Raw genomic sequence first — 25,092 nt, forward strand, 5'->3', positions numbered from 1 at the left:
CTGAACTGCCAAATGGTATACTATAATGTTAACCAGCAATGCCCTATCCTATGATCAAGATTCTTCTATAATGCTATTTATGCACAAGTCAGTCACATTGAGCAGATGTTCCCCTATAATGCTAATTAAAAGTATCATCCTTGTATATTTTGCCCATTTTATCACTTCTTGTTTGGTGGTGAATTGCCCCATAATTAATCAGCTTCTATTTCCTGCAGAGTAAGTGTGCTTTAAAATACTGGTTTCCTTCTATTTCCCCCATCTCCTTTTCTTCGCTTTATAGCAGAATAACAATATTTTGCCCTCAGAAAGAAAAGAAAAAATAATGCAAGTAAATCAGTAGTGTAACACACACACACACACACACACACACACACACTACATCACAGGAAACAAGCTGAGTAAAGGGATAGTTCCTTACTATCCCACAGCTGCACTGAAAACAAAGCAATGACTGAATCTACAAACAAGAAGCTTTTGATTAAAAGCACAGTAACACTTAAACACATCAGTAACACCTTGCCTGTCAAGAGTGGTGCTACAATTACCTTTTACATCTTAAAAATGGTTTGAAAAACTCAGGATGGCTTCACAGACGGTGCTGGGAAGCAAGGATTTGGCAACAATATTAAGTGGACTCCTTGTTTTTAAAAGGTGAACAGAGAATGGCAATTTCAGAATAAAGGGCTAGTGTGGAAGCAACCCAGCTGGCACAAGCTCCAAAGAGCCTTTAGCCTACCAAGAAATATTTTGGAAGAGTAGCCATGTTGCCACAAGGCAGCAAAAACACCAAGCCAAGTTGCTAAGTTTCTAAGGTTCCCCAGCACCCTTTGTCTTTGGTCAAACCTAGCATAGTTTCCAAGTTAGTTTTAACTGTTCTGGTTTAGCCAAGAGTCTCCACCATTCACCAGAGCATCTGGAGTAGCAGTGAAACTGCCACAGAGATCACGCAATAGAAACACTGGCAAAACTGAAAGCCAAGGCATCGCCATGAAAAAGCTTGTGATGGCTCATCCTCATGGTCTACATAATCCTTGTATCCCATGTTGGCTCCTACTTCACTGAGAGCACATAGCATTGGACACCCATGCAGAATGAAGATAGTCATCCCTTGAATCCTGCTAGGACCTCAGTCAGATTAGAGAATCTGATGGTGTAGGAAGATCAAGAAATCCAAGGAAATAAAGTTGGTGGGTTGCAGAAGAGATTCAGGGGTGTCCATTCACCATGGTTGCTGAAGAAGGGAGCAATGGCCGCTGTTTCTTTTCAGGGTTAACAAAAGTAAGGTGTCAATAAAATCACTTCAGATGCCACACCTTCAAAACATAAAGCCCTTTTTTCTTTTATTTAAGTCCTACCCAGGAATTCCATGCTCTTTCCATGGACTTGTCATAAATCTTGACATATGGGGTCCTATAACCACCATTCCTTCACTTCTTGATACATGCACATGGCAGGCAAAAACTGAGCTGGGAAAACAGTTTTTCCAAAGCTGCTGAAATTAGATTTGTGATACATGAGGTGTTTTCTTGTATCCCCAGCTCACCATCTCTGTGACGTAACTGAATTTCAGGGTTTCTTTATTATTTAAAAGGCGTCTAAGATTTCTCTTTCTGTGGCTTAGTGCTAAAATTTAGATGATTCGGGTTCCAAATCTAGAAGGTGGACCTAGGTGGCTGCTACAAAATCTCACGACATTTTCTAAGGACCAGATACTTGATTTTTGGAGACGTTTTTAGCATTTGCTGAGATGGAGAAGAGAAATCTTGTATGTACACGAAGGCATTTTATCAGCTCGTGGTTCTTTGGGAGCAAAATGTACATACGGTTCTTTAAGCCTACATAGTTAGAATCCAAAGCCTACAGACGGAAAGCTAAAGAGAGTCAAAAAGTATCCTCTCAGTACTAAGTCACATATTACCACAGTTGTTCTCTTTGGGCAGCCATATTGAGTCACAAGCTGCCCTAGTTGATGGGCTGTCTTAGGGCTACAATGCCATTCCAGCCAGGCCTCAGGGTGCCCAACGGAGAGCACATTCAATTGCTAATTACTGAGCTGTAGCCTTTGACAACGCAGCTTGCAGTGATATGCGGTAAGACATAATTCCAGTCAAAACTGTGGTTTTAATGCCTTGCCATCAGAGTGGAAGAATCCTTGTTCAGACTGCCAGTCAAGCAGGAACACAGGGAGCCCCTGGATGAAGATTAAGGCTGCCTGAGTCTCTTGTGGCAAGCAAGGAGAATGTATGTGCTTGAAAGTTAGGAGATAGGGAGAGCTTGAGGGAGGCAAGGGGAAGATTTAAGTTCACAATATGATTTTTAAAAAAGAAGACGAGGGAGAAAAAGACCTTCCCTCTTGAAAAACAAAACAAACAAAAACACCCTAAGAGCCGCCAGCAGCAGATACTGCATCTTTAACGTTGCCTTGTCTCGTTCACGCATCACTGTATTTATGTTGTTCGCAGCCTAACGGTAGCGGCCAGGGCAAAGTCACGGGGTCATTTTTGCTGCCGCCGCCACCACCTGTGGCCAGACCAGTGCCCCTTCCAATGCCTGATACAAAATCCACCAGCACTAACCCAGAGGGCGGAGCGCCGACACCAACGTCACCCTGTAAGTGGACCCAAGCGTAACCCAAACCACCGAGCGAAGCAAAATAAAAATCCACCTCTTCCCCACCCACTCACACACCACCAACCCCTTCGCTAGGGGTTGAGCAGGGCAGAAAGGACGTAGTGAGCAGGAGGAAAGAGGAGCCGAGGAAGGGCCAAGAAGGAGAAACAGAGAAGAATGCACACAGGTGTGGCAGAGGCGGAAGGAAGAGGCACCTCAGAGAAGAAAGGGATGCAGAGCGTTAGAGAGAGACGAGTGGAGGGGTGAGAGGGGGACAAGCAGCAGAGAGAGTGAAAGGGTGGGCTTGGGGGCACCATGTCGTCATCATCAAGTCTTGTGCTTTATACTTGTTTTAAAGGTTGAAACACCCCATCTGATCCCTCCCCCAGCTGCCATCAATCCCTCCCACCTTCCATCCCATCCCCCAGCGTTTAAAGATGCAGTAGGCTGCCAAGCTCCGACACCTTTAATTTTTTTATTATTATTCTTCATTAAGTTGTTGGTTGTCATGGTGGCTCCTGGGTAGGGTTGGGTTTTGGGGTTTTTTGTTGGTTCCTCTTTTTTTTAAGGAACGGAAAATCAACTGTACATATTAAATTCTGAGAAGAAGAAGAATTACTGCTAGGTGTTTTGCTTTTCATAATACGAGGGAGGGTTGTGTTTACAGGTGTTCATCTGGTGCCTGAAAAATCAACTTCCATTGAGATCCATAGCAAGCTTCCTGTCATGCCCTAAGTTGTGGTCTGTGCTTTTTTTCCTGGAGAGCGTCTGCCTGCAGGGGTGCGGAGGCAAAGTTGGGAACTAGGATTCCCTGAGAATGTCCCCAGTGTTGTGAGAAATGAGAGCCCAGACATTTGACTGTCCCACCTTCAGGAGGGCGGCTGTGTTATATGACTCAGGGTGGTGGCGATGGTTGTGAGCCAGGATGCCTGGTTCTGTTCTCATCTTCGGGGGACGTGGTGGGCCCACCAGACCTATTTGAGGAAGGGTGGGGGGCCAGGATCCCCGGCTTCTCCCATTATGAAGTAGTTGACTCGCGAACTTTCTTGGCTTAGGTGAGGCCCCTTGGGAGAAAGGATCGGCTACCACTTCCATTTTCCTTTTGTTTTCTCTCCTTCCCTTTCTTTTCCTTTTTCCTTTTTTTTCTCCTTTTCTACATCTGTGCTCATGGCATTGCTCACTCCCACGCTGTTCATATTCTCCATTAAACTGATGGTGGTGCTGCAGGGGGTGGGGGACGTGAGTGACGAAGGGATGGGAAACAGGTTTTAGGCATGGCAGGAGATGCTCTAGTCTCGTATGTCTGGGTTGCTGCCTTTCCCATTGTTTAGGAGGGCTAACAAAAAAACCAAACAAACAAAAAAGCCAGGAAGTATGTGAGGCACTGTGGTTCTCTGTGAGGTTGAGACCAGGCACCTCCGGGTACTAAGAGCTAGTCCACATGATCATCAGTAGACTCAGCGTAAAGTGCTGGTGCTGGCCTGAACCCTGTCAGACTGCAAGCGTGGGAACTGAATTTATTTATTCGATTAATTGTTCATTACACTTATATCCTTCCTTTCCTCCAATGAGCTCAAGGTGACCCACAAATCCCTCTCCATTTTATCCTCACAACAATCCTGTGAGGTAGGTGAATGCTGAGCGGGGAGTGACTAGTCCAAGGTCAACTAGGGAGCTTCATGACTGGAGTAGTGATTTGAACCCAGGTCACACAGGTCAAAGTCCAACACCCTAACCAGTAGGCTAAACAGTCTCTTGTTGTTCCTGCTGCTGTTGTTATGAGCCTTAAATTGAATGACTGCTTGAATACTCCCTTATGTGAAAAACAACAACCACCACCAATCACCTCCCTCCCTTATGTTCAAAATCAGCATGTCAGCAAGAAGACTGGCCCAGAACCATTATCTTTCTTTTTTTCACTTTCTCATTTTGTGTGTGTGTGTGTGTTTATTTATTTATTTGAAGAGGAGGAACATTAAAATATCCAGCCCTCTACCCACAGCCTGAAGCACTACAGTCCAGCAACAGATATCCCACATGAGTCTGCTGATGGTGCAGCTCAGCTCTATGTGGTAGCTGGAGGTTGACACACGGTGCTTCTTCCAGTGTTACATTGTGGGCAAGGGAGCACAGGGGAAACCTTTTTCTTCTTGCTACCAATTCCTGCAATCACCGCTGGAAGCCAGGCCTTAAACTCACCAAGGAAGAGCTGCTGGCTCCCTGCTAAGCTCCTACAAAGATGAGCAACAGAGAAAACCCTCTTAGGGAAACCAGGAGTATTGGCTGTTAGAGGCTGGGTATGAAGACGAATGCCACACTGGGTTCTCGTATGCATGCGCATGCATGTTAGCATGTAATTGCAGAACCTCTCGCAATCTCATAAGCAAGGTTTGGCCCAGACTGGTTTCCATACTGGAGTTGTACTTTAGGGTGGGGGAATCTCCCATGCCTGTTCCCTGCCCCTCACTCAGCCTCCCTGAGAGCTTTGCCCTCCTCTGCCACCACACTAAATACCAAAGGACTGAGCTCAGTTATTTCTGGCACACAGCATTATGCCCAGGGGAGGCACGCAGACCACGGGACTCCATCTCCTGGCAGACCCATACAAGGGCATGTTTGGGGATGCCATCCACCCTGCCATTGGGCAGGAGGCTTGTCTCAGGCTGCTAATAGGACTCTTGAGCTCAGAAGCCCTGGCAACCTCTAGGGTCAAAGGGAAAACTAGGCCAGGAGATTTAGATGTTGGGCCATGAGAGAGAGGGGGAGAGCGAGCATGCTCAAGCGAAACAAAGGCTGTGGAACGATGGCCAGAGTCTCCCTTACTTCCATCTCAATCCAGGCCAAGCTCACACAAGGCTGCACCGCCTGATCGAAGAGGAGCATCCAAGGATCCCTTGAAATGCCACAGAGGTTGCTGGGACGTGTGGCTTCACTGAGGCCTCTCTAGAAACAGTTGCTCCCTCAGGGAGCTGCTGGGTAGTGTGTGCAGTCAAGCTGGCCAAATCTGTCAGTGCCCATAACCCCCATCTCTCAAGCAGCGAGCTTTGTCCCTCTTCACAGCAGGTCGCACTCACAACCTGTAGGTGGCTATCTTGTTCTGGGGAGGGTGGGAGGAGTTGTGCCCAGTCTCTCTCTAGATTTTTTTCTGTCTTGAACCTCATCTGGCAGGCCTCCATCTGACATGACCACCATCAATGCCATCAGCCTCTCCCAGTGGCCCTAACGGCCTCACATCTCTTTCCCCTCCAGCATTCTCAGCGCCAGGCTCCTCCTCCTCTGCCAACCGGTTTGTCGGCATCGGACCCCGGGACGGCAACTTTCTAAACATCCCCCAGCAATCTCAGGTAGGGGGGCCAGTTTCACAGGGGTTGTATGTGGCTGTAGCTCAAATGTAGCTTGCAATGTGTGGGGGAGGTTGGGCGGGTTGATGGACGTGGTTCTGCTAAAGGGATGGATGGGATGAGGGTCAGGGCCAGACACCTACATGTCTGCTGAGACCCTTCTGCTCCAACATGCATTGCACCCACTACCAAAGTCTCCCTGTAAATAGAGCAAAAGCACAAATGAGAAGGAAAGGCAGCTAGCACGTGGGTCTTCTCAGCTTTCGTTTGAACGGTGGGGATAACACAGAGTTTAGTAGGCAGAATACAAAATGAAATTGAACACCAGGACTCCAGGGTTCAGTTGGTAGGTATGTCATCAAGCCCCTTTCCAATGCCAGAATTACCTTTGGCATTATCTAGATCTGATGCTCTTGCAGCCAACTCTGTAACATCAGTTACAGGCCTACGTTTTCCAAACAGGAAACTGAGGATCAGGACTCATCCACACTTACCTTTGCTTTGCGCTTTCTAGGCACAAGTCGGTGCTTTCCAGGTCCGTGGCTGAGTGTTTTTTGTTTTTGTCCTAGCACTTTCCCTGAGAAAACTTGCGCTTTATTGCTCAATTGGAGCAAACAGCAACCCACAGAAAACTTAATAGCTGTTTTTTCCGATTCCCCGGTAAAACACGGGTTTTCCCAGCGAAAGTGCCAGGACAAAAAAACAACCCACTGAGACACAGACTTGCAAAGCCCAGACTTGTGCCTAGAAACACAACACAAAAGGAGGTGTGGATGAGCCCTCAAATAGAGTGTGTTTTTGGCTTATAAGTCTGCAACTGAGACAGAATCTGAAAGCAGGACTCCCAAGTTTGATTGTAGTTCAGTGGAAAGGGTGTTGGATTTGGGTGGAGAAGACACATATCACTTTGCTCAACCAGGAAGTTCATAAGGTGGCCTTGGGCCTCCATCCAGGTCTCTCAAGGCTTCCCACATAATAGTCCTTGCCTACACATTTGTTCTCTCACCACCCCGTGAGATGGAGCTCTGGGCCGCTTCACATTGCATTTTCACTTGGAAAAGGTTTCCATGCAGGAAAAAATGCAAGACCCACATCTAGGTTGTCACATAGATGTCACTACACAGGTTGGGAAACAGCAAATTACTGGCATGTACACTTAGTGAAATAGACACACGTGCACTCCTCATGATGATCTATACTTTTTCTCTACTTGGAAGTGTTTCAGTAAAGGTGTAGGTCATCAATTGTGGTGAGTGCATACCTGAGTGAGCAAGCCATGTACATGTGCCAGCAAGTTGTCATTTCCTCATCCTCATAAACATTCAAATGAATGTGATGATGGAGATACAGGCTTTATTTGTGTTGCTTCCTGCATGGAAATATTTTCTATGCAGAAGTGTACAGTGGTACCTCTACTTACGATCACCTCTGGTTACATATCCTTCAGGATACGTACGTGGCAAACCTGGAAGTGTTTTTCCAGGTTTCACCGTGCGCACATGCGCAGAAGTGCTCTACCATGCCTCACACATGCGCAGAATGGGCACCTCCAGTTGCGGAAACTTTGGGATCCAACCAGAGCTCCGGAATGGATCCCGTCTGCAACCGGAGGTACCACTGTAATGTGAAACAGCAGTGAGCCCAGTCTTACATGATTGGGAAGTAAGAACAATCTATAAGAGATATTTTTTTGCGGGGGGCGGGCGAGGATTGCATAGTGAAAAGAGTAAAATAAAGAATTCATGAGGAGCCCAGTTATTGTGACACTGGCCCACACTGACCTTCTTTGCCCCATTATCATGTCCCTACTTTAAAAAGGCCACCTCCTTTTAGGCCACAAAGCCCTTCTCTTGCCCTTTTGGTTGCTGCTGCTTCTCCCTCCTTGCACGGTGGGGGAACTGCTCAGCAACCTTGCAGGATTCCAAGGCAGGGAGGAAAATCTGACTGGTTCCTTGATGCCTCCCATGGAAGTGATAAAGGCATAGGAGCCTGGAGTCAGCTAGGAGGTGGCATTGCCATCTGAGCAACTTAATTACTTTACTGACCAGCCAATCAGTTATTGTGGAAAGTATTGAAGTGGAGAAGGGAGCAGTGGCAGACCTTGGGGTTTCAAATTGCAGCAGCACCCTGGGCGACGCCAAAATTCAGAGCCCCCCCCCTTGCCCACCTCTAGTCCTCATTCTACATCCTAGTTGCGGTGCCCCCAAGGCTCTTCATCCAGTGCAACCAAGCCCGTCACGCTCCCCTAAATAAATCCGCCTCTCGAGGGAGGGCGCCTACGGAGGAGACAACAGTGAAAGGATATGTCCAGCATTTCAGAGGAATCAGTGAGGTGTTGAAGATTCCATGTCTGGACCAGTTGTGTAGCACTCATGGACAGACTACACCATTGTGCAGAGAGCATCTATGCTGCACTTTGGAGGCTCTGCTGCCCATTCCTGTTCTTGGGCTGGAGTTTGGTTCCCAATAGTGATTCGTGTAGCTGCTCTCTACAGCAGGGCAGAAGGCTCTTGGGGGGAAGATGTGGAGGGGCTGATGAGTCTATGTTCCTCACACGGGGCTTTAAATGTATCTCTGAGCCTGTCTTGCCCTATTTGTGCCACGGTAATAGGTGTTATACAAGCAAAATAGGATTCACAGACTAGGCATTATTGCTAGTGTTGGATTTAAGCCGAAGCCAATCAAAGCCCCATGTGTGAAAATGTGCTCCCCTTGTTATTAAAGTAGCCACCACTTGGATCCAACGCTAGTGGCACAATATGTTCCCTGGTAGGTGTGTGGGAGAGCTGGGAGTGCCCATCATGGAAAGAACTAATAGGGGGAAACGGACTTTTCCCCTCCACAATGGGGGGTTGCTAACCAGGCTAGGGGAAAGAGTTTCAGCAGTTTTCCTACCAAATTTTGAAAGGCTACAAAATCAGGATGCTGATCATCAGGGTGGAAAAGTAAAGCCTTTTGAAAAGTTCTCAAAGTGGGCATGTTGCAGGTGGGGAGTACGAATGAGTTTATTGCTCGACCTAATAATATCCTGCCCATTGCACTCATGTAGCCACAGTACCACCAGCCACTCTGAATTGAAATATGGGAGATAGCTGGAGAAGGGAGGGGAACCACCTTTTTCTATCAACAGTTTTATTGCTGGGAGGTTGTGGTTTCCCTGCAGCAGAGATGCTATCTGCGAGGATACCCCATAACAACTAGGTAACAAACGAGCCCTGGTTCTGCAGCAAAAAAATGATCAAGCTGGTGTGTCATATTATTTAGGAATGTTTCAACCCTGCCAGTACCATGATCAGAAAGCAAAGGAGGGGAATGTGCCGGAGACATGGAGGGTAGAGAGCAGCAGAGAACGGCTGTGTGAAGCAGAATTGGAGCAAACCTGCTTTAGCGCGCGCGCACACACACACTGATCCAGCCTGCCCTCTCTCACAAGATTGCTCTGAGGTTTGGTCTGCCTTTCCTTCCTCCCAGCCTTCGTTGCTCCCTGGCGGTGAGCAAAAGAGCTGGAGCAGAGCAGGAATGGGATCTGTTCCCCTTCCCATCCCATAACCAATGTCACGTCTGGCCCGTCTGGTTTCCCCGAGCAACGAGACATGATGTCACACCCAGATGAACTTGGACTTGGGGGGCCGGGCAGGGAAACAATGGTCCAGAGCGAGGCTGGACCAGGGCCCAGCACGGCCTCAGGAATAGCAGGGCCACTTCCGCCAGCAACTTCCCTGCTTCTTGCTTTCTCCTTATTTTCTGCTTTGCCTCTCTGGATTTATTTCATTTTCCATTTCCCCACCCCCCCTGCTTTCTCCCCACTCCCTTTCTCACTTCTCTTTCTTTTAATGCACTTCTATCACTTTCTTTATAGCTGCTGTACTCCCCCACTCCATCCACCTACCCTTTGATTCATTTTGATTTCCCCCCTCACTCCTCCTGGGATTTTAGGGGGGCTGGGGAGGGGTTGCTCTGCCCTATCATGCATAAGATGGATGGGAAACATCGAAGTATTTTTCAACCCAGGCTCTGCCAGGTGGGCTCCTAGATTTGCCAAGGGCCCTTTAATGTGCCCATGTGTGTTTTGTGTTTTCTGTTTGTGTGTGGGAGGGGGGCGGGAGATAGTCCTTGCTCTATTGGCTAAGCTACAGTATATTTTGGGGGGGAGGGCAGGTGTTACCACAGTAACCAGTGACTTTTTCTGAACTCTGGATTCAGGCAGATGGAGGAGGACAAAAGAGGGGAAGAGAAAGACAGATAGCACTGGGCAAGCGAGAGATGGAGGAGAGTGCCAGTTCCCCCTCTCTCAGCTGTGGCTTCTGGCTGTTGCCCATAGGAACAGCTGCAGGTCCCGTGAGGTGTGACGGACCTTTGCTTGTGGTCATACTGCTTTCATTGTTATTAAACATTCACTTAGTGCCAACAGTGCGCGCTGAACCTTGCACTGACCCGGCTGCTGCCTCCTTGGCTTAAAGTCTAAGGCTATGCCAGCGCCACAGGTGAACTAGCTCACATTGCCGTTGGTGTGGCTGGTGAGCTCAGTGCCATTCTAGCTGGTTGCCTGCTCCTTTCGTGGGCTCTGGCTGGGCCCAAATCAGAGATTACAGCAATGCGGCTGATGCCAATCCAAATCTCCCAGGTACTGCCTAGCAAAAGGCATTATGTGGCCTGGCATCATCGCAGCACTCTTCCCTGGTACCCCCTCGCCCAGCAGCTGCCAAAACACCCATGGCAGCCAGATGCCCTCAGAGGCTGGCAGGAGCTGCAAAATCACACCTGCTTCTTTGTGGTGTAAGGGTCCTTTTTCATTATGGCGGCAAATGGCTACTTCTGTAACGTATCTTCAAGAAAGAAGACAAAAGGACCACCAAGTCACACTAGACCTGGTGGGTCAGCCATGTCTCTTTATGCATGTGTCTGCCCCATTGACATGTTAAATGTGGGAGGGGAATCTATTTGTTCCATGGGGGTGAGAGAAGCAAAATCATCCCTCCCCCATCATACCTCCGTGTGCTCTGTTGCTTGAAACACTTTTGTCCCAACCCAGACCCAACTCTGGAAATAAGCCAGGCTGGAGAGAAAAGGGCTTGAAGCAATGAAGTAGAGCAAGGCGAGGAAAGAGTTAACTCCTCTCACCCATGTGCTCTTTTCCATTTAGAACAATAGACCCCACCGGCTTGCACTTGGCTGCCTGCATCAGGGCTATATGGACCCTATTTGTATTGGGGAGAGATGGGCAAGGCATTGCTCCAAATTTAGATGCATCCATACACCTTTTCACATAGGGATACATGAAAGCCCACTCCCAAATTTTGCTGGTCTTCTTTGAAACTCTCTTGACTTGAAATTCCTCCAGAGTCTCTGTCTGAGGTGAGGCTTCCAAATTTGCTTTGAATTTTGCTCTAGGCAAAATTAGGTGGCTGTTGAAAGGTGAGTGGAGCCAACTTTCTCCTGCGCCGCCACCACCCAAGGAAATTTCTGTGATGTAGGACAGGATGACGCAGGGCCGTTCCTTCTCCTGACTCAGGGCATACCTTGCCACAGCAGCCCACTCATTGCCAGGGCAGACAATATTTATGAGTGGCACATAAGCGCTCCCCTAAGGTTTGCAGGTTTGCCCTGTTGCTGGTGTAGTCAGATGCCGCTGCAGGATGGTCAGGTGCAGCTCAAATACGCCGTCAGAAATGGAGTTTCGAGAGAGCAGTCGTGTGACTACAGAGGGCTTGCTCAAGGCATCTGGAAGCAGAGATGCTCTGACATGAAGGGACAGATGGAGACAGATCCATCCCTCAGTGCCAAGTGGACGTTGTCATGGTGGAGTGACAACTCCTGACTGGCTTGTTACTGAGGCACAGCACTCTGATTGGCTTTTTAGGCACATCATTTTTAAACCTAGCCAGTCACAAAGCAGGAGCGGGCAAAATGATGTGCTGTTGTTTTTGTTTTTGTTTGATTGATTGTTTCCAAATCTCTAATTTGTATTGGTTCTCCACCACCACCAGAGGATGTCAGGTTTTGCTTCTGATGCTGTAATTTGCCTAGTCCCTTATGATTGGCTTAGAAAATTTAGCATCATAGCACGCCTCACCCAGTTGGAGTATTTAGACTGGGGGTGCATCTGCACCTGATTGGCTGGAATCTGTGACAATGAGTAATGGCAAGCAATGCAGTTGGCTGGCATGAATTCACTTGGGTGTAAGAGCTGGCATCTTATTTTATGAAAGGAACATGGACTGGCCAAACGGAGAGAGGATGTGTGAAGCAAAAAGAGCTGGAGAGAACAAAAAATATTAAAAAGCACCTTGGTAAAGAGCAGGAAGTGACCTGTAGAAATAAATAAACTTTGGAAGTCAGGAAACCCAAGTTTGGTACCCAATGGGCAGTGGGGGTTGGTGGGTTGACATAGTGCTGTGTTTTGGAGCCGGACAATTTTGCTTTGCTGCATGTTACAATTATAGGCCTTTCAGCATACGTCCTAAGCTTCCTTCTGTTAAGCAGACATATTTTCCTCTCTATCCCAAAGTGATCCAGGTAGGGTATATTGAAATCCCAATAACATGGTGAAACACATTGACCAAGGACCTCAATTCCAGAAATGAAGCGAAGTCTGGAGAGTGGAGACAAAGCAGTGCTGCAGGAAGGTGGATTGCCTGCTTGGCTCTTGCAGCGATAGGGGGAGGCGGACCACTGGCTGGGAAAGTTGGGAGGAGGCTGAGTTCCTGCTTCTGCTAGTGCTATGAAAACTGCAGGAAATGGAAGTTTGCTCTTTCTGTCCTACACATTCTCATAAACGGAGCGAGGCCTCCTTTTCCAAGCGGTTTTAAGAACAGATGCATAAAGGTGAGCTTTGCCCAATGAAGTAGGCAAGCTCCACAGTTCCAGAATAGGCAGGGAAAGCATTTGGCAGTGGCCCAAGAGAGGCAGAGAGAAGCTGGGGGCTAGAAAAAGGGAGAACTCCCTGGGCTTCCCAATAGCGGTAGCAGAGCCCCTCCTGGTGGCCATTCGCAAAGCTTGCGTTTTCCTCCAGAGAATCCAGTTATTTGGAGCTGCCTTCCTTTCCTCCTCTCCCTTCCTCCACAGCGCTTTCAGTATTCTCTCAGTGCCGCAGATGGCGATTCTATCTACAGTGTGTCACCTTCCCCCACCCTACTTGGCACTGTCAGGGAGCAGATTGTGCCTTCATGCAGAGCTTGCATCTCTGCCCCTCACCTTTCAGCTTGGAGGGAACTGTGAACTTCCAGGCACTGTTCAGTCTGTGGCAGATAGATCAGGAGCCAGGCATGGAGGTTCCACCCACTGCTAAACTAATAATAATAATAATAATAATAATAATAATAATAATAATAATATAGAACACGCATCAAATTCTTCTTTAGCAACCAGAAGAAGAAAGCATGTGTGGCTTTGGGATTTACAGGAGGGTGAAGTTGAAAGAAGAACTTCCCACTTGAACCTCCTCACCTTCCCATCCATCGAAGAGGCTGTTGCTGTGGGCAGCAGTTAGCAGCAGCAGGGAACCTGTGTCCCTTCAGGTGTAGCTGGACCACAGCTGCTGTCATCCTTGACCATCAGTCATACTGGCTGGGGCTGATGGGAGTTGGAGTCCAACAACACATACCAAGGGGCACTACGTCCCCTATCCTTGAGTAAGAGCAAAGGGCAGGGATCAAGCAGCATTTGTCAGGAGAAAGTTAGCAGGTGGGAGTAGGGTGCGTGAGGTTGGGTAAAGGACTGGAACTCACCTTCTCTCAAGGGAAGGTTCAAAACAGCACTATATAAAACGCTACAGCTGGAAAACGCTCTTAGTGCAGCACTTGGAAACATCCCATGGCATTGGTGGCCAATGCTAAGCTTTTTGTCTTTCCAAACAGCAGGAGAAGCAAAAGCTGTTTCACTGAATTCTGGCTCACAATTTCTTGCTGATAAAGGAACAGCTTCAGGCAGGGCTGTAAATTTGCGTTGAGCTGCACGTTTTCCACGAAAGTAGGCAGCACCTTGGGAGTAGCAGCAAGAAAGGCAAGATAAACAGAAAGAGAGGGAGAAGTTACATCAGGTGTCATATTAGATACTAAAGAAAATAATCCTTGTCTAGTTTCAGCACAAATGCAAACAGTGGCAAGAAGCCCAAACCCTGTGTAGTCTAGCAGATATGCTGTCAGACATTGACCAGGGAGACCTGGGTTCAAATCCCCACTGAGCTCTGATGTACTAGCCCAGTCACACACTCCTTCAGCTTGACTTGCCTTGTAGGATTGTTGTGAAGATAACATGGGAGGGGACAATCACATGTGCCACCCTGAGCTCCTTGGAGAAAGGAGTGTGTTCAAAAGTATATACTGAGGGACAACGTTAGATGTTTTGGTGAACATCAAAAATGGTATCCTGCTGTCGACTTTGCCCCTTTCCCCTCTGGCACACAGAGTTAAGCTTGCCCCCCGAGCCTTCTTGACACCGACACTGTGTGTTTCCCCACCCATGTCATTAACATTGGTGATGTAGTACTGGGGCAAGGAAGCACACTGCCGATAACCTTAGGATATGGGCAAGTTTTCCTAAACTGGATGGAAAGAGGAGGGAGGAAACTCGATGTGCGATTGCCATTTTTGGCAAGTGACCTTGTTCCGACCCTAACACGTTTAAGGGTATGCCAAGAAATGCACAGTGCAATTGTGACAAAAGCCCTGAAATGCATGTGTCATCCGTATAGTTGCCTTCACCGGAGAGCCAATATTAGTCGTTCTCCTTGTTAAACGTACACAAAAGTAGCCATGAGTGGCCTTAGCAAAGGAGTCTTTCAGCAAAGGGGGATGAAGGGGCACCAGTATTTCAGAGCAATGTGAGGGTAAATCATGGCTTGGAACACTAGCGAGGAACAAGTCAGGAACAAAAAACGAGACTAGATGACTGGAGCTTGCCAGAAGAAGGCAAAGGCATCAAACTCAGTGACTGGGTTAGCACTGTGGGTTTCACTTGATGGGTATCAATGTTAGCCTGCCAAACAAAGGAAAAAGAAAGTTTGCAACTCTCTGTTTTAATTCTCCCTTTTTGTGTTTTCTTCTGCTCCAGTCTTGGTTCCTCTGACGGGATCTTCAAGCGAAGAAAAATAATAATGATGATGGTGGTGATGATGATGATAATAATAAGTTTTTGCTCACGTCCTGAGAATCAGAATCTTCAGTCCTTAACCCATATCTTCACTGAGCTGCTCCTCTTCAAGGAAAAGTAAGAGACGTTTGGTAACACTACAGATGAGAAGCTTAAAAGAATTACGTTGGACCTCCCCGATCCAAAGCAGATTTTTGCATTTGCGTAGAAGAGGCTTGTCTTCTGCAAGGAATCCCATCAACACCTACAGAAGTCACGTAATCCTGTTTCAATGATATGATAGTTCTGGACAGGCTATTCAAGCAATGGTTAAAAAAAGAAAGGGGTTTCTCTTATTCATCATGGGGGAAGGAATAGCATTCACATTAACCAGCCTCAAACCCCCAAAATTTGCACCAAGGTTTGCTAGGGGTTATGTTTGTTGCGAAATGAAAGAGGAGACACTTTCTTAGTGTCTCAACTGCCTACTAGCCTAATTCCTATGAGCCCATTTGTGACTTGAGGAGAGTTGTGTTTCTAGGTCACTCAATTTGCTTTTTGAAACTTCGCAATGTACAGGGGCTGCAGGAGAATGAAGTTTGTCCTAAATTCAAATATCCTCCTAAATATGTTTTTAAAAGCATGTCCAGTGTGGTGCACTGGTTCACAATTGGAACTGGCTATGATTAGAGCAGTACTAGGGTCATAATGCTTGGTTGGCATTCACAGCACAAACAGCTCCTACCAAACATAAATTCCCCCCTTGCAGTAAATTCCCTTGTTAATGAAATTTAACATAGCACCCTCATTACTTAAAAAAGCAGAAACAGAAACGCTCCTGACTACCAGATGCCGAGACAATATTCCATTCCTGAGCAAGAGGGGAGGCTCTCCCTAGTGTCCTCTCCCTGTCTCTCTGAGACAAAACCACACACACCTGACACATCCTGGTGTCTGGTGACTCCTGGTGTCCTTTGCCATTGATGAACCTTTCCTGCATCTCAGATATATATAATAACACGTTAGGGCTTATGTGGAAGGTACTCCCAGTCATATTCTCCATGAACTGGGATCCCTTCACATACAAGAAAGGCAGGCACTCTTGGGTTCATGAGTCCAAGACAGATTGGGCTGGAAAGTGTTTCTAAGTATTTCTCTTAGCAAAGAGAGCATCTGCTACCACTGGCATAGGGCAAATGACACTTGGAGACCCATTGGATGCTTACTAAAAACATTGTAAAAAGAATCCATTGACAAGAGAGCAAAGAGGCCACATTCAAGTTGTACCCCAGACAAATCACTGGAGCGAAGGCAGCTGGCTCAGTCAGGCACGTTTCTGCAGAGCTTGTAGCCTGTTCTGGACAGGTTGGGCTGTGTCCCTTTCCTCTGAGTTCCAGTATTTTCCTTTTGAGGTTTTGGGTGTCTGTTGTTACTATGGTTTGATGCTCTTCCTGATCCCTTTTCTCCACTTTGTTCTTTTCCTCCTTTAGTTGTAGCATTTCCTTTGGCTTCCTCTACATACAGGTGACAACAGCAAAGAAATTAAACGCTAGGGTTTTGTGGTCGTCGTTGAGACAAACAAAAAGACAAACCCTTTAAGCTTAGAACATATGAACACTCTCAGCAAAACTTCAGCGCAACAAAATTAATTGTATAGAGTTAGAGGTAGTGGAAGCTGCCTGACTGGTAGATGTGAAGGTTTGACATTGCCGGCTGTACACTACGCATGCACACATACGCACCAGAATCGACCACACAGCTCCGCACACTTTCCTCTTCCCTTTCTCAGACTACGAAAGAATAATAATAATTAATAATAATAATAATAAGTGAGGAGAGCAAGCGCCCCCCTCTGTTTTGCACCAATGAGATCTTCATTATTTATTTTCCAAAGGTCTGTGGAAGAGGCCCCTCTCTTTCTCCTTATTTACCCCCATGCTAAGCTTTGGGGGCAGGAGCTTTGCCAAATTCTTTGGGGTTCATCCCCTTCCCCATCCCATCTTCCCTGTTAAATGTGTCCATCTCTGCATGAGGGGTCACTGGTTGTTACAGGGCAACTCCACATGGTATACTTAGGATAGGTTAGGGATTGTCTGATTTGGAGTGGATCTGGAGAGTGCTGCAGGGAATGGGCTCCCATGCCATCTGCCCAGGGCAATTGCATTTGGGTTTCTGGCTTGCAGTGCCTGGAGTTGCCCCCAAATGACCGTGCAAGAAAACAAGTTGATCTGGAGAACCTCCTGAAGCCCCTCTCCTCTCTGCCACAGTGATCCCCAGCTGATGCATCAGCAAGTTCTGGAGCAGACATAGTCAGGAGCTGCTGGCGGGACCAGGTATCTGCATCCCTGTCTAAGTGCAATGATTTTCCAGTTCCAAATGGAGAAACAGGGTCAAGGAAGGGAATTCTGAGGGCTGCAGATCTGCCCCTCCCCTCCACCAGCAGTTGGCTTCCCTGCTTATCCCCATTCACACCCACCGGTTCCCAGATGTCAGAGGAACACACACACACACACACACACACACACACTTTCTCTATTACACACACACACACACACACACACACACCTTTAACAGTGGCCACCCTTATCAGAGGCCTGCTTTCATGGAGGAGTCATGAAGCCTGACCCTGCACAGCTGCAGGACAGCTGCTGCATGAAGGGAGGGAGTTCTTCTCCATGAGGAATGTGGTAAGGGAGCAAGTAGCCTGCCGAAAATACATGTACACGTTTCAGTTGGCTGACATAATTGGCTGCTGCATGTGGAGCCGCCTGCCTGAGGCTTCCATCTTTGGCATGAGTCAGGTCTGCTCTTGCCCAGTCAGACTGCAGACCTGGATTGCATGGAGTCTAGGAGTGGTGCTTTGCTGCTTCCCCCATACCAGGGCCCTCACCCAATACCTTCAGTAAAATGCAACTCAGAGGTGAAATACAACCTTTCAGAGATTAAGCAGCTGGGGATGTAGAAAGACAATGATTTTGAAGAGAGTATGTTGAGAGAGGGGTCACTTTGCATGTTGTACACACATGCATTTCGCGTCGCCTCTCAGGAAGCAGATATTTCAGGGTTTTGAAACAATTCTGAAAAGCTGTTTACCAGAGGCAACAATGGGATAAGTGTATACAACACAAATAGGTCATTCCTCTTTCAGACTGCTCTCAGATCTTTGAGAACAAATGACTAGTAGTCTCTAGCCAAATATCCATAAAGTAATTTAGGCAAGCACTGAGGGTTGAGCTTACATCTGTGACATGGGCAGAGATCAGAAACAGTAACTGGAATTGGGACGCAGCTTCGTTCCTCGTGGTGAGGTTGGAAGGCTCCCAGGTTTTAAGCCCAAGGTCCGTGTCTATGTCCTTAAGAGCACAAAGCCATGGAGAAGTTCTGCAAATGTCAGAATGGAAACCATTCCCACCTTGGTGGTCTTAAGAAAACAGACGTCTCCCCTCCTCCAGTGCAGTCTGCCCCCTCCCCTCCTCAGCATCCTTTCTCCTGCAAAGTACCAATCGCCCTTCTTTCCCCTGGTTGCGTGAGACATGGTCCCATTGTGATCTAAATCACGAGACTTTGAGGTGAGATGAAGTCGAAGATAACTCAAGCATTGCAGTCCAGGGCAAGAAGGCACCTACTACAGCATCTGGAGTGCTGTGCATATTTCATTTTATTTTGACATAAGAATCATTTGGAGCATTCCCCCAATTGAGAAAGACAGTGCCCCTCCCCAATTCTTAAAAAGTGCATCCAAGCTCCTGTTGACCATTTCTGAATGCAGAGCGATGCGCAAATAGGGGGTGGCCCAAACCAGGGAATAAATACCGACGGCCACCATAGTTGGTGCTGCTACAGCATCTTTTCAGTTGCTAAATTCATTCAGTCAATGTATTCAGTTATTTAAAAGAAAACCATTCAATCAAGTAATTCAGATCTGATTTCGGCAAGCTTCTAAATATAATGGCCAGGATTGCTAGGAATAGGTTCCTTACTTGAGAAACCATGGGGAGGGGGGGCTGTCTGTTTGGATGGTCTAAAAAAGTGGTAGGGCCAGAGATTTGCAGGAGTCCAAAGGCAAGCGACCACAAATAATCAGCACTTAAAAACTAGAGGTGGGAACAAGTAGAGGTTTACTGTATTTCATTCTGAAAAGGAGGCTCTGAGTCCTCGCAGTGCTTAAGCACACACTTAACTCTTGGCATCTCCTAGAGTGCGACCGTTGGGTGACAGCAGCATGTGGGTGGACAGAGTGACAATGTCATCTGCTTACATGTTAAACTCTACCTGGTTTGGGTCCTTTAAAAGGGCGAATGTAAACACTGAGGAGGAACCTGGAAGGGGTGGCACACAGGACTTTAAATTATGGTGGCTGGAAGGTATGGGCAGGAGAAAGAAAGATACACAGGAATGTGTGTTTAAAAATGGGGAGGGGATTTTTAAAAAAGCAAAATATATATTAGGGGTTTTAAAAGAACCAATTTTGTTTGCATTGAGCCAAGTGCAATGGAGTGCATAGTTTTAATATCTTTGTATGTTAAAGATTGTTAAGAAGAAGAGAGAAAATCTATTTTTGTTGCAAAGTCCTCTGTTCCCAGGGACTCTAAATAAATAGGGACAAAAGAAAAACCCAACCTTTGTAAGTATGGGGAAAAAACTTTTTCTGTTTATTTTTTCATTTGTTTACTTTTCCTTTTTCTTGTTTGTTTTTTAAATCCTTTTTTTAAAAAAATTGATAATGATCGGGGTTTGGTTTTTGTTTTTTCCTTTTCCTCATTAGTTTTGTCGTTTTATGGGAGGGCTGAAGGCAAAAGTGTTTCACACGCAAAAATAAAATTGTAAACAAAACAAAACACTGTATCAGGTTAAAAACATAGAAGAAAACTGCAAAATTAAAATTAAAGAAAAGGACAACAAAAAAAACCCTAAAAATCATAAAAGAAGAAAAAAGATTAAAAATACAAAACCTGGTGCTTCTTACAATATAAAATACATTAAAATCTCTATTATACATAGTTTATGAACCAATTAATTGTTATCATAAAGCACATTTTAGGAAACATGCATTATCCCTTCTTTATGTTTAGCTGAAAGGGGCAGCGGGCCTTGCAGTCAAACGCACCAGCAAGTCTCTGGCAGCTTCTCATGGATCCTCCCAGGTTGCCGAGTGAGATGGGTGACGGTGAGATTGCCACGGCAAAGGTTCCTGCACAGGCCGTGGTTCTCTGCCTCCTTTCACCCCTTTCTCCCCTCTCCCCTTCGCATCACTTGCCACCGCACCCCCTTCTATCTTGGTTCTCCTGGCCTTTCTCTCCAACCCCCGCATAGAGCTAAGCAAAACCAATTGACTTTGGGAATGCCTTTGATTTCTTCTCCCCTAGTGAGCCAAATCTGCAGCGTGCGCTCTCTCTTCCCCTCTCCCTCTTTCATCTTTCAGGGGCTCCTCTTTGGGAAGAGGAGCCGCCTTGTGATCTCACCAGCATCCCGTCCATTGAACTCCTTCCATCCTCCCCCAAGTTGGTTCTTTTCAGCCCTCGCTTGCCCTCTTTCTCACAGCCTCCCCACCGTGGTTCCTCTCTACTCCCTCCCTTCCCTTGCTGGCTTTCGGGGCGGTGGGTGGGGCGGGGCGGGGAGCAAAGCAGCAGTGCATACCCCCCCCAACCCCAACCCCCTTGCCCCACAGCTTCTCAGAGCATGGAAGGTTGACTTGGAGAAACGTCTCGCTTCAGGGAAGGACCAAGATGGATGGTATTGCCTTACTCCCACCCCGCTTAACTGGCCAGCTGACATAGTGCCTTTTGTAAACCCATCTTCCGCTGGAACAGATGGACCACATGCTCTGCCGGGGTGGGTGGGTTACTGGAACTCCCGCCCCTTCCCCCCTTTGACCCATGTGCTCAATACAGGGGAAAGCAATAAACAGCCAAGCCTCGACCAGCAAGAGGGAATTGTGGCCATGGCTAAGCTCAGTGGTGCCTAGTTCTCTTTGGCCGGCTTCTGCTGCCCCATGCATAAGAGAGGGCCAGCACCACCCAGGAGAGAGGGAAGGATGCATGTCACCCAAGCAGCAGTGCTGAAGGCTGCATGGATTTCTCTCGGCAGCCTTTCTGCGCAGGGCCGCTTCTGCCATCTTGCATGGGGCCCTCAGCCCCTCTCGAGTGATGCTTAGTTGGGGCCCTTGATGCACCCAGCGACTGCTGGTGGCTCCTCTGGGAGCCCTGAGGGGTGTTAGGTTCACAAATCCCAAGATGATTTCAGTTTGGACTGGACTGCCCTACCAGGGCTTTGTCCAACAAACCTATTGAGACCCTCCTTGCCCTCCCTTGGGCAGCTTATCTGTGGCAGGAGGGAAAGGGAGGGTGTCCCTTGGCTTGAACTTAACCCACGTGGCCAAGAACAGTCACCCTGTGCTCCGAAAAGGATCCTCAGGCCCTCACTTTATTCGGATCTCTCACCTTCTGTCTCTCACTTTAGGAATAACCGTGGAGCGTTCCTGTCCTTGAGCATTCCTGTCCTTCCTGGCCAGATCCCTTCCGCAGCCCCCTTTCTCTCCCTTTTTTGCTGACCCCCCCACCTTCCGCATGCAACCCCCTCCCCACCCACCGCGAACCCCCAAACCCACTTCTCTCGCTCGGCAGTAAAACCTTGAGATCCATGAAACTGCAGCTTCCCTGACTGCAACCCACCCCTGCCCCTTTGAACAAGTTTCTTCCTTGGTTAAGAAACGCAGTATATATATGAGTACAGTACAGTATATATATAGTACTAATGGAATTTGGTGTGCTTTTTCTCCTCATCCGCCCCCCCCCCCCGTCCCGGACCGTACCCCTTTGCCTCTCCTGCGCCTCCCCAATGCCCCCTTCGTGTCTTTGAGTCTGTTCTTCCGAACCCCCTCCTTCCCTCCCACCCACCCCCCGCACTTGAAAATAAAAGGTAGTTCTTCGTCTGTTTTTGTTCTTTCTGAAGTTTCTTCCGTGTCTAGCAGAATGCAGGTAGCCATATGTTATAACTGTCAATATTGCTTCACGACAAAAAAAAAGAAAAGAAGAAAAAAAAAAAGAAAAATCCGAACTGTTTTATCATTTTTGCCTGAGCTTTCTTCGGCTTTCTCCATTGGAATGGCTTATTGTGTTATGTGAATTTAAAAAAAAAAGAGGGGGAAAAAGAAAAAAAAAATTCAAAATATGTTTAAAAAAGAGAAAAAAAACTACATATACTTCAAAAAAGAAAAAAAAAATCATCGGCTTCCCTCTTTCCTTGTCCCACCAATTCCTTCCTCAGAGCAGAGATGGGAAGCCCAGTGGAGGGGAGTGCCGAGGGCTCCACAACGATGTGTGTATGTCTGTGTTGGTGGGTGGTTTTTTTCGGGGGGGGGGGTCTGTGTCCCTTCTTTCCCCATTCCCATTCCTTTCTGGAGGAGCTGCTCAGAAACATCAAGAATAGACCCATTCCCTCCATACACCCACCCGCCCGCCCGCCATCCCTTTGGTCAAATTGTAAAGTGCCTAATTAAGAGGTCATTTTTTCAGCGGCAAAGACAATACTTCAGTTCCTCCTCACGTATCCTTTAGGATTGGGCATCCCGGAGTGATGCCTCCTGGCACGACACCTGCTGACATGTGGAGGGAGGGCAGCTGCTGTGCATCCGGCAGCTGGAGCAGCACCGCTCACCTCCCACAACCCTTCCCCTCCCCAAAGCACTTCTCTCCCCTCCGGGCTCCCTTGCAGCTGGAGAGGGAGAAACGCTTGTGGGCGCAGGCAGGAGAGGAAGGCAAGCCATGGGGGGAGGGGGGCTCAGCACCCCTTTTGCTCTGAAACTCCCTTTATTGGGGCAGACCCACACGGAAAAGATGGCTCCGCTGAGGTCAATTCTAGTTAGGCCCAGAGCTTCACAGCCCGGGGTCAGCTTTTGACTTGGGAGTCCAGCCCTGAAGTCATAAGGTACAAAGGTCCAGTTTTCAGAAGCGGCTCAGCCCCCTGTTGGGTTTCCACAGGCCCACAGCTTTTCCACAGCATCCCCCTAGGCTGAGCTAACATGGTGGTCGTCTGTCGAAAGACACCAGTGGTTTCACGGGTCGCTCCAGCCAGGGCTGTCTTAAGCATATCCGGCGCCGTGGTGCAAAGCTCCCTCTGCCCGCCCCCGTTTCCCAGTTTTTTAGGGAGGACGGGGCTGGAGGAGGCGGGCAGCGGCTGGAGGGCGGGGAAGAGGCAGAGGCTGGGTGCAGCCCCTCCCAGCTCAGCTGGATGCTTTGTGCTGCGGTGGCCACGGCAGACGGAGGCTCTGGGCGTGGCGCAGCATGGTGGAGGCGGGCGAGGGCGGCAAGCTGATGCCAGGAGGCGCTTCGTCCAGCCTCTGCCTCTTCCCTGGCGCTCTCCAGAGCTTGGCGCCCCGCGCCACTAGCCTCTATGGGTAAGACGCCCTTCACTCCAGCTTCACTCCAGCTTTGCTGAGAAAAGGTTCAGAGAGACCCAGTGAGAAAGCCAAAGGGGAGCCAGCATATGTTTGCATAGGATAAGGGAGAAGCCCGAATGGTTGCAGAAATAAAAACCAGCTCCCGTTTCCTGGGTGCTCTTGATGAAGCACAGCAACCAATGGAGATGCTTCTTCCCCATCACCATGGGGGATGCTTAGTAACGTCTTCCATTACTGTTGCTTCCTTGTGCAGATCTTCCCCAACAATTCCATTCCACAGCCTCCAGCCTTGAATCCTTTTGTGGGACATACCTTGGCACCCAGGAGCTGTTTTCGGGAAGAACTCTTCCCCCTGCCACCCACTGAGGCACCCTCCATTTGGGCTGAGGCCCACTGTAGATGCTAGGACAGTACCTACCCATTCCAATGCAGGGAGAGTGAGGCTCTCTCTCTTTTTTTTTGCGATTGTGAGGTTTTTGCCAGAGGGGTGCCAGTCTCAGGTGTGCCACCTGCAGTCTTACCTAGCTCAGGCCCCAAAGGTGTGTGCCCGTTTCCACCGATGCCAGCCTGATGCTCCAGAGGAGCCGTCTCCCAGCTCCACCCCCCACCCTTTCAGCGCCCTCCCGCTCTTTTACGAAGCTGTTCATTGCTACTGGTTTGGTTTTTGAAAACAAAAAGAACTCATAACCCTGCAGCCGAATTAAGGGAAGTGCCTTAAACTGATGCCTTTGCTGCCACCAGCGAACAAACCGAGACAGGAAGAGAAATCGATCAAACTTTTATGCATCCAGCTTCAGAAATGTGAACAAAAAGATGTTTACAGAGATTGCAATCAAACCGCCTCCAGGTGGGGCTCATGGGAGCCCCTCCCACCATTGCTTATCATCCCCACCTGCTTTCTCCACTCTCCCCCTCCCCCGCCTGCACTTTTCACACACCAGAGGGAAGCTGAGGCCTACAAAATGGCTCCCTCTGCTAAACCAGCCTTCATTTCATGTAGCTCGACCCTCATCCTTGCCCCCAAAGAAGGGAACCAGCTGCTGCGATGTGGTGGGCCAGCTTCTCCAGCCCCTTCCCCTGTCCCAGTCAGCCCTCGGCACTTCCCCTCCCTCCCCAAGTGCCACTCTCCGAGCGGGGTGTAATACGCATGTGTTAATTACAAATTTTTTCCATAATAAAAGTTTATAGATGCAGCACCTTCTTTAACTGATTGAATTAAAGAATGTTATTGACTGTAATTGTCTCTCTTTGGCTTCCTTGATGGATGAATGGCCACGGAGCCCTAATACTCCCCTGAATGTATTTGTTGCATGAGTTCAGGGCTGCAGGGGCGACTGATCGGGGGCCCCAACACACCACACAGACATGTTCACAGGGAGATGGTGCAGTCATACCTCGTGTTGTGTTAGGTTCACCTTGCATCTTTTCGGCTTGCGAACCTTCCGGGTTTCCCCGCGTGCGCAGAAGCGTTCTGCACGCTTCGCGCATGTGCAGAAGCGTTCTTCGCACTTGCGCAGAAGTGCTCTATTGCTCTCCGCGCTTGCGCAGAAGCGCTACTCTAGTTGCGGACTTTTTGGGGTGCAAACGGCACCCCGGAACGGATCATGTCCACAATTAGAGGTACCACTGTAGTTGTCTTCTACTGAGGCTCAACTCAGCAACCCTGACCAG

The 25,092-nt window shown here is 48.2% G+C and overlaps 1 protein-coding gene across 7 annotated transcripts in view; it reads left to right on the top strand.

Annotated features, from left to right (window-relative positions):
* Positions 1 to 24,659, top strand: part of NFIX (nuclear factor I X) — a 256,837-nt gene extending 232,178 nt beyond the window's left edge. For 4 of the 7 annotated variants that reach the window (XM_081845283.1, XM_081845285.1, XM_081845282.1 and 1 more), the window contains 3 exons: positions 2,466 to 2,613; positions 5,863 to 5,957; positions 15,006 to 24,659. In XM_081845283.1, coding sequence (XP_081701409.1) covers positions 2,466 to 2,613; positions 5,863 to 5,957; positions 15,006 to 15,020 — 258 coding nt within the window. In that variant the 3' untranslated portion in view covers positions 15,021 to 24,659. The remainder of the gene's footprint in view (positions 1 to 2,465; positions 2,614 to 5,862; positions 5,958 to 15,005) is intronic. The other 3 variants (XM_081845288.1, XM_081845286.1, XM_081845287.1) reach the window with 2 other exon arrangements.
* The last annotated feature ends 433 nt before the right edge of the window (positions 24,660 to 25,092 follow it).

The sequence above is a fragment of the Podarcis erhardii genome (assembly GCF_964252035.2).
Source record: "Podarcis erhardii genome assembly, chromosome: 17".
NCBI classification, from domain to species: domain Eukaryota; kingdom Metazoa; phylum Chordata; class Lepidosauria; order Squamata; family Lacertidae; genus Podarcis; species Podarcis erhardii.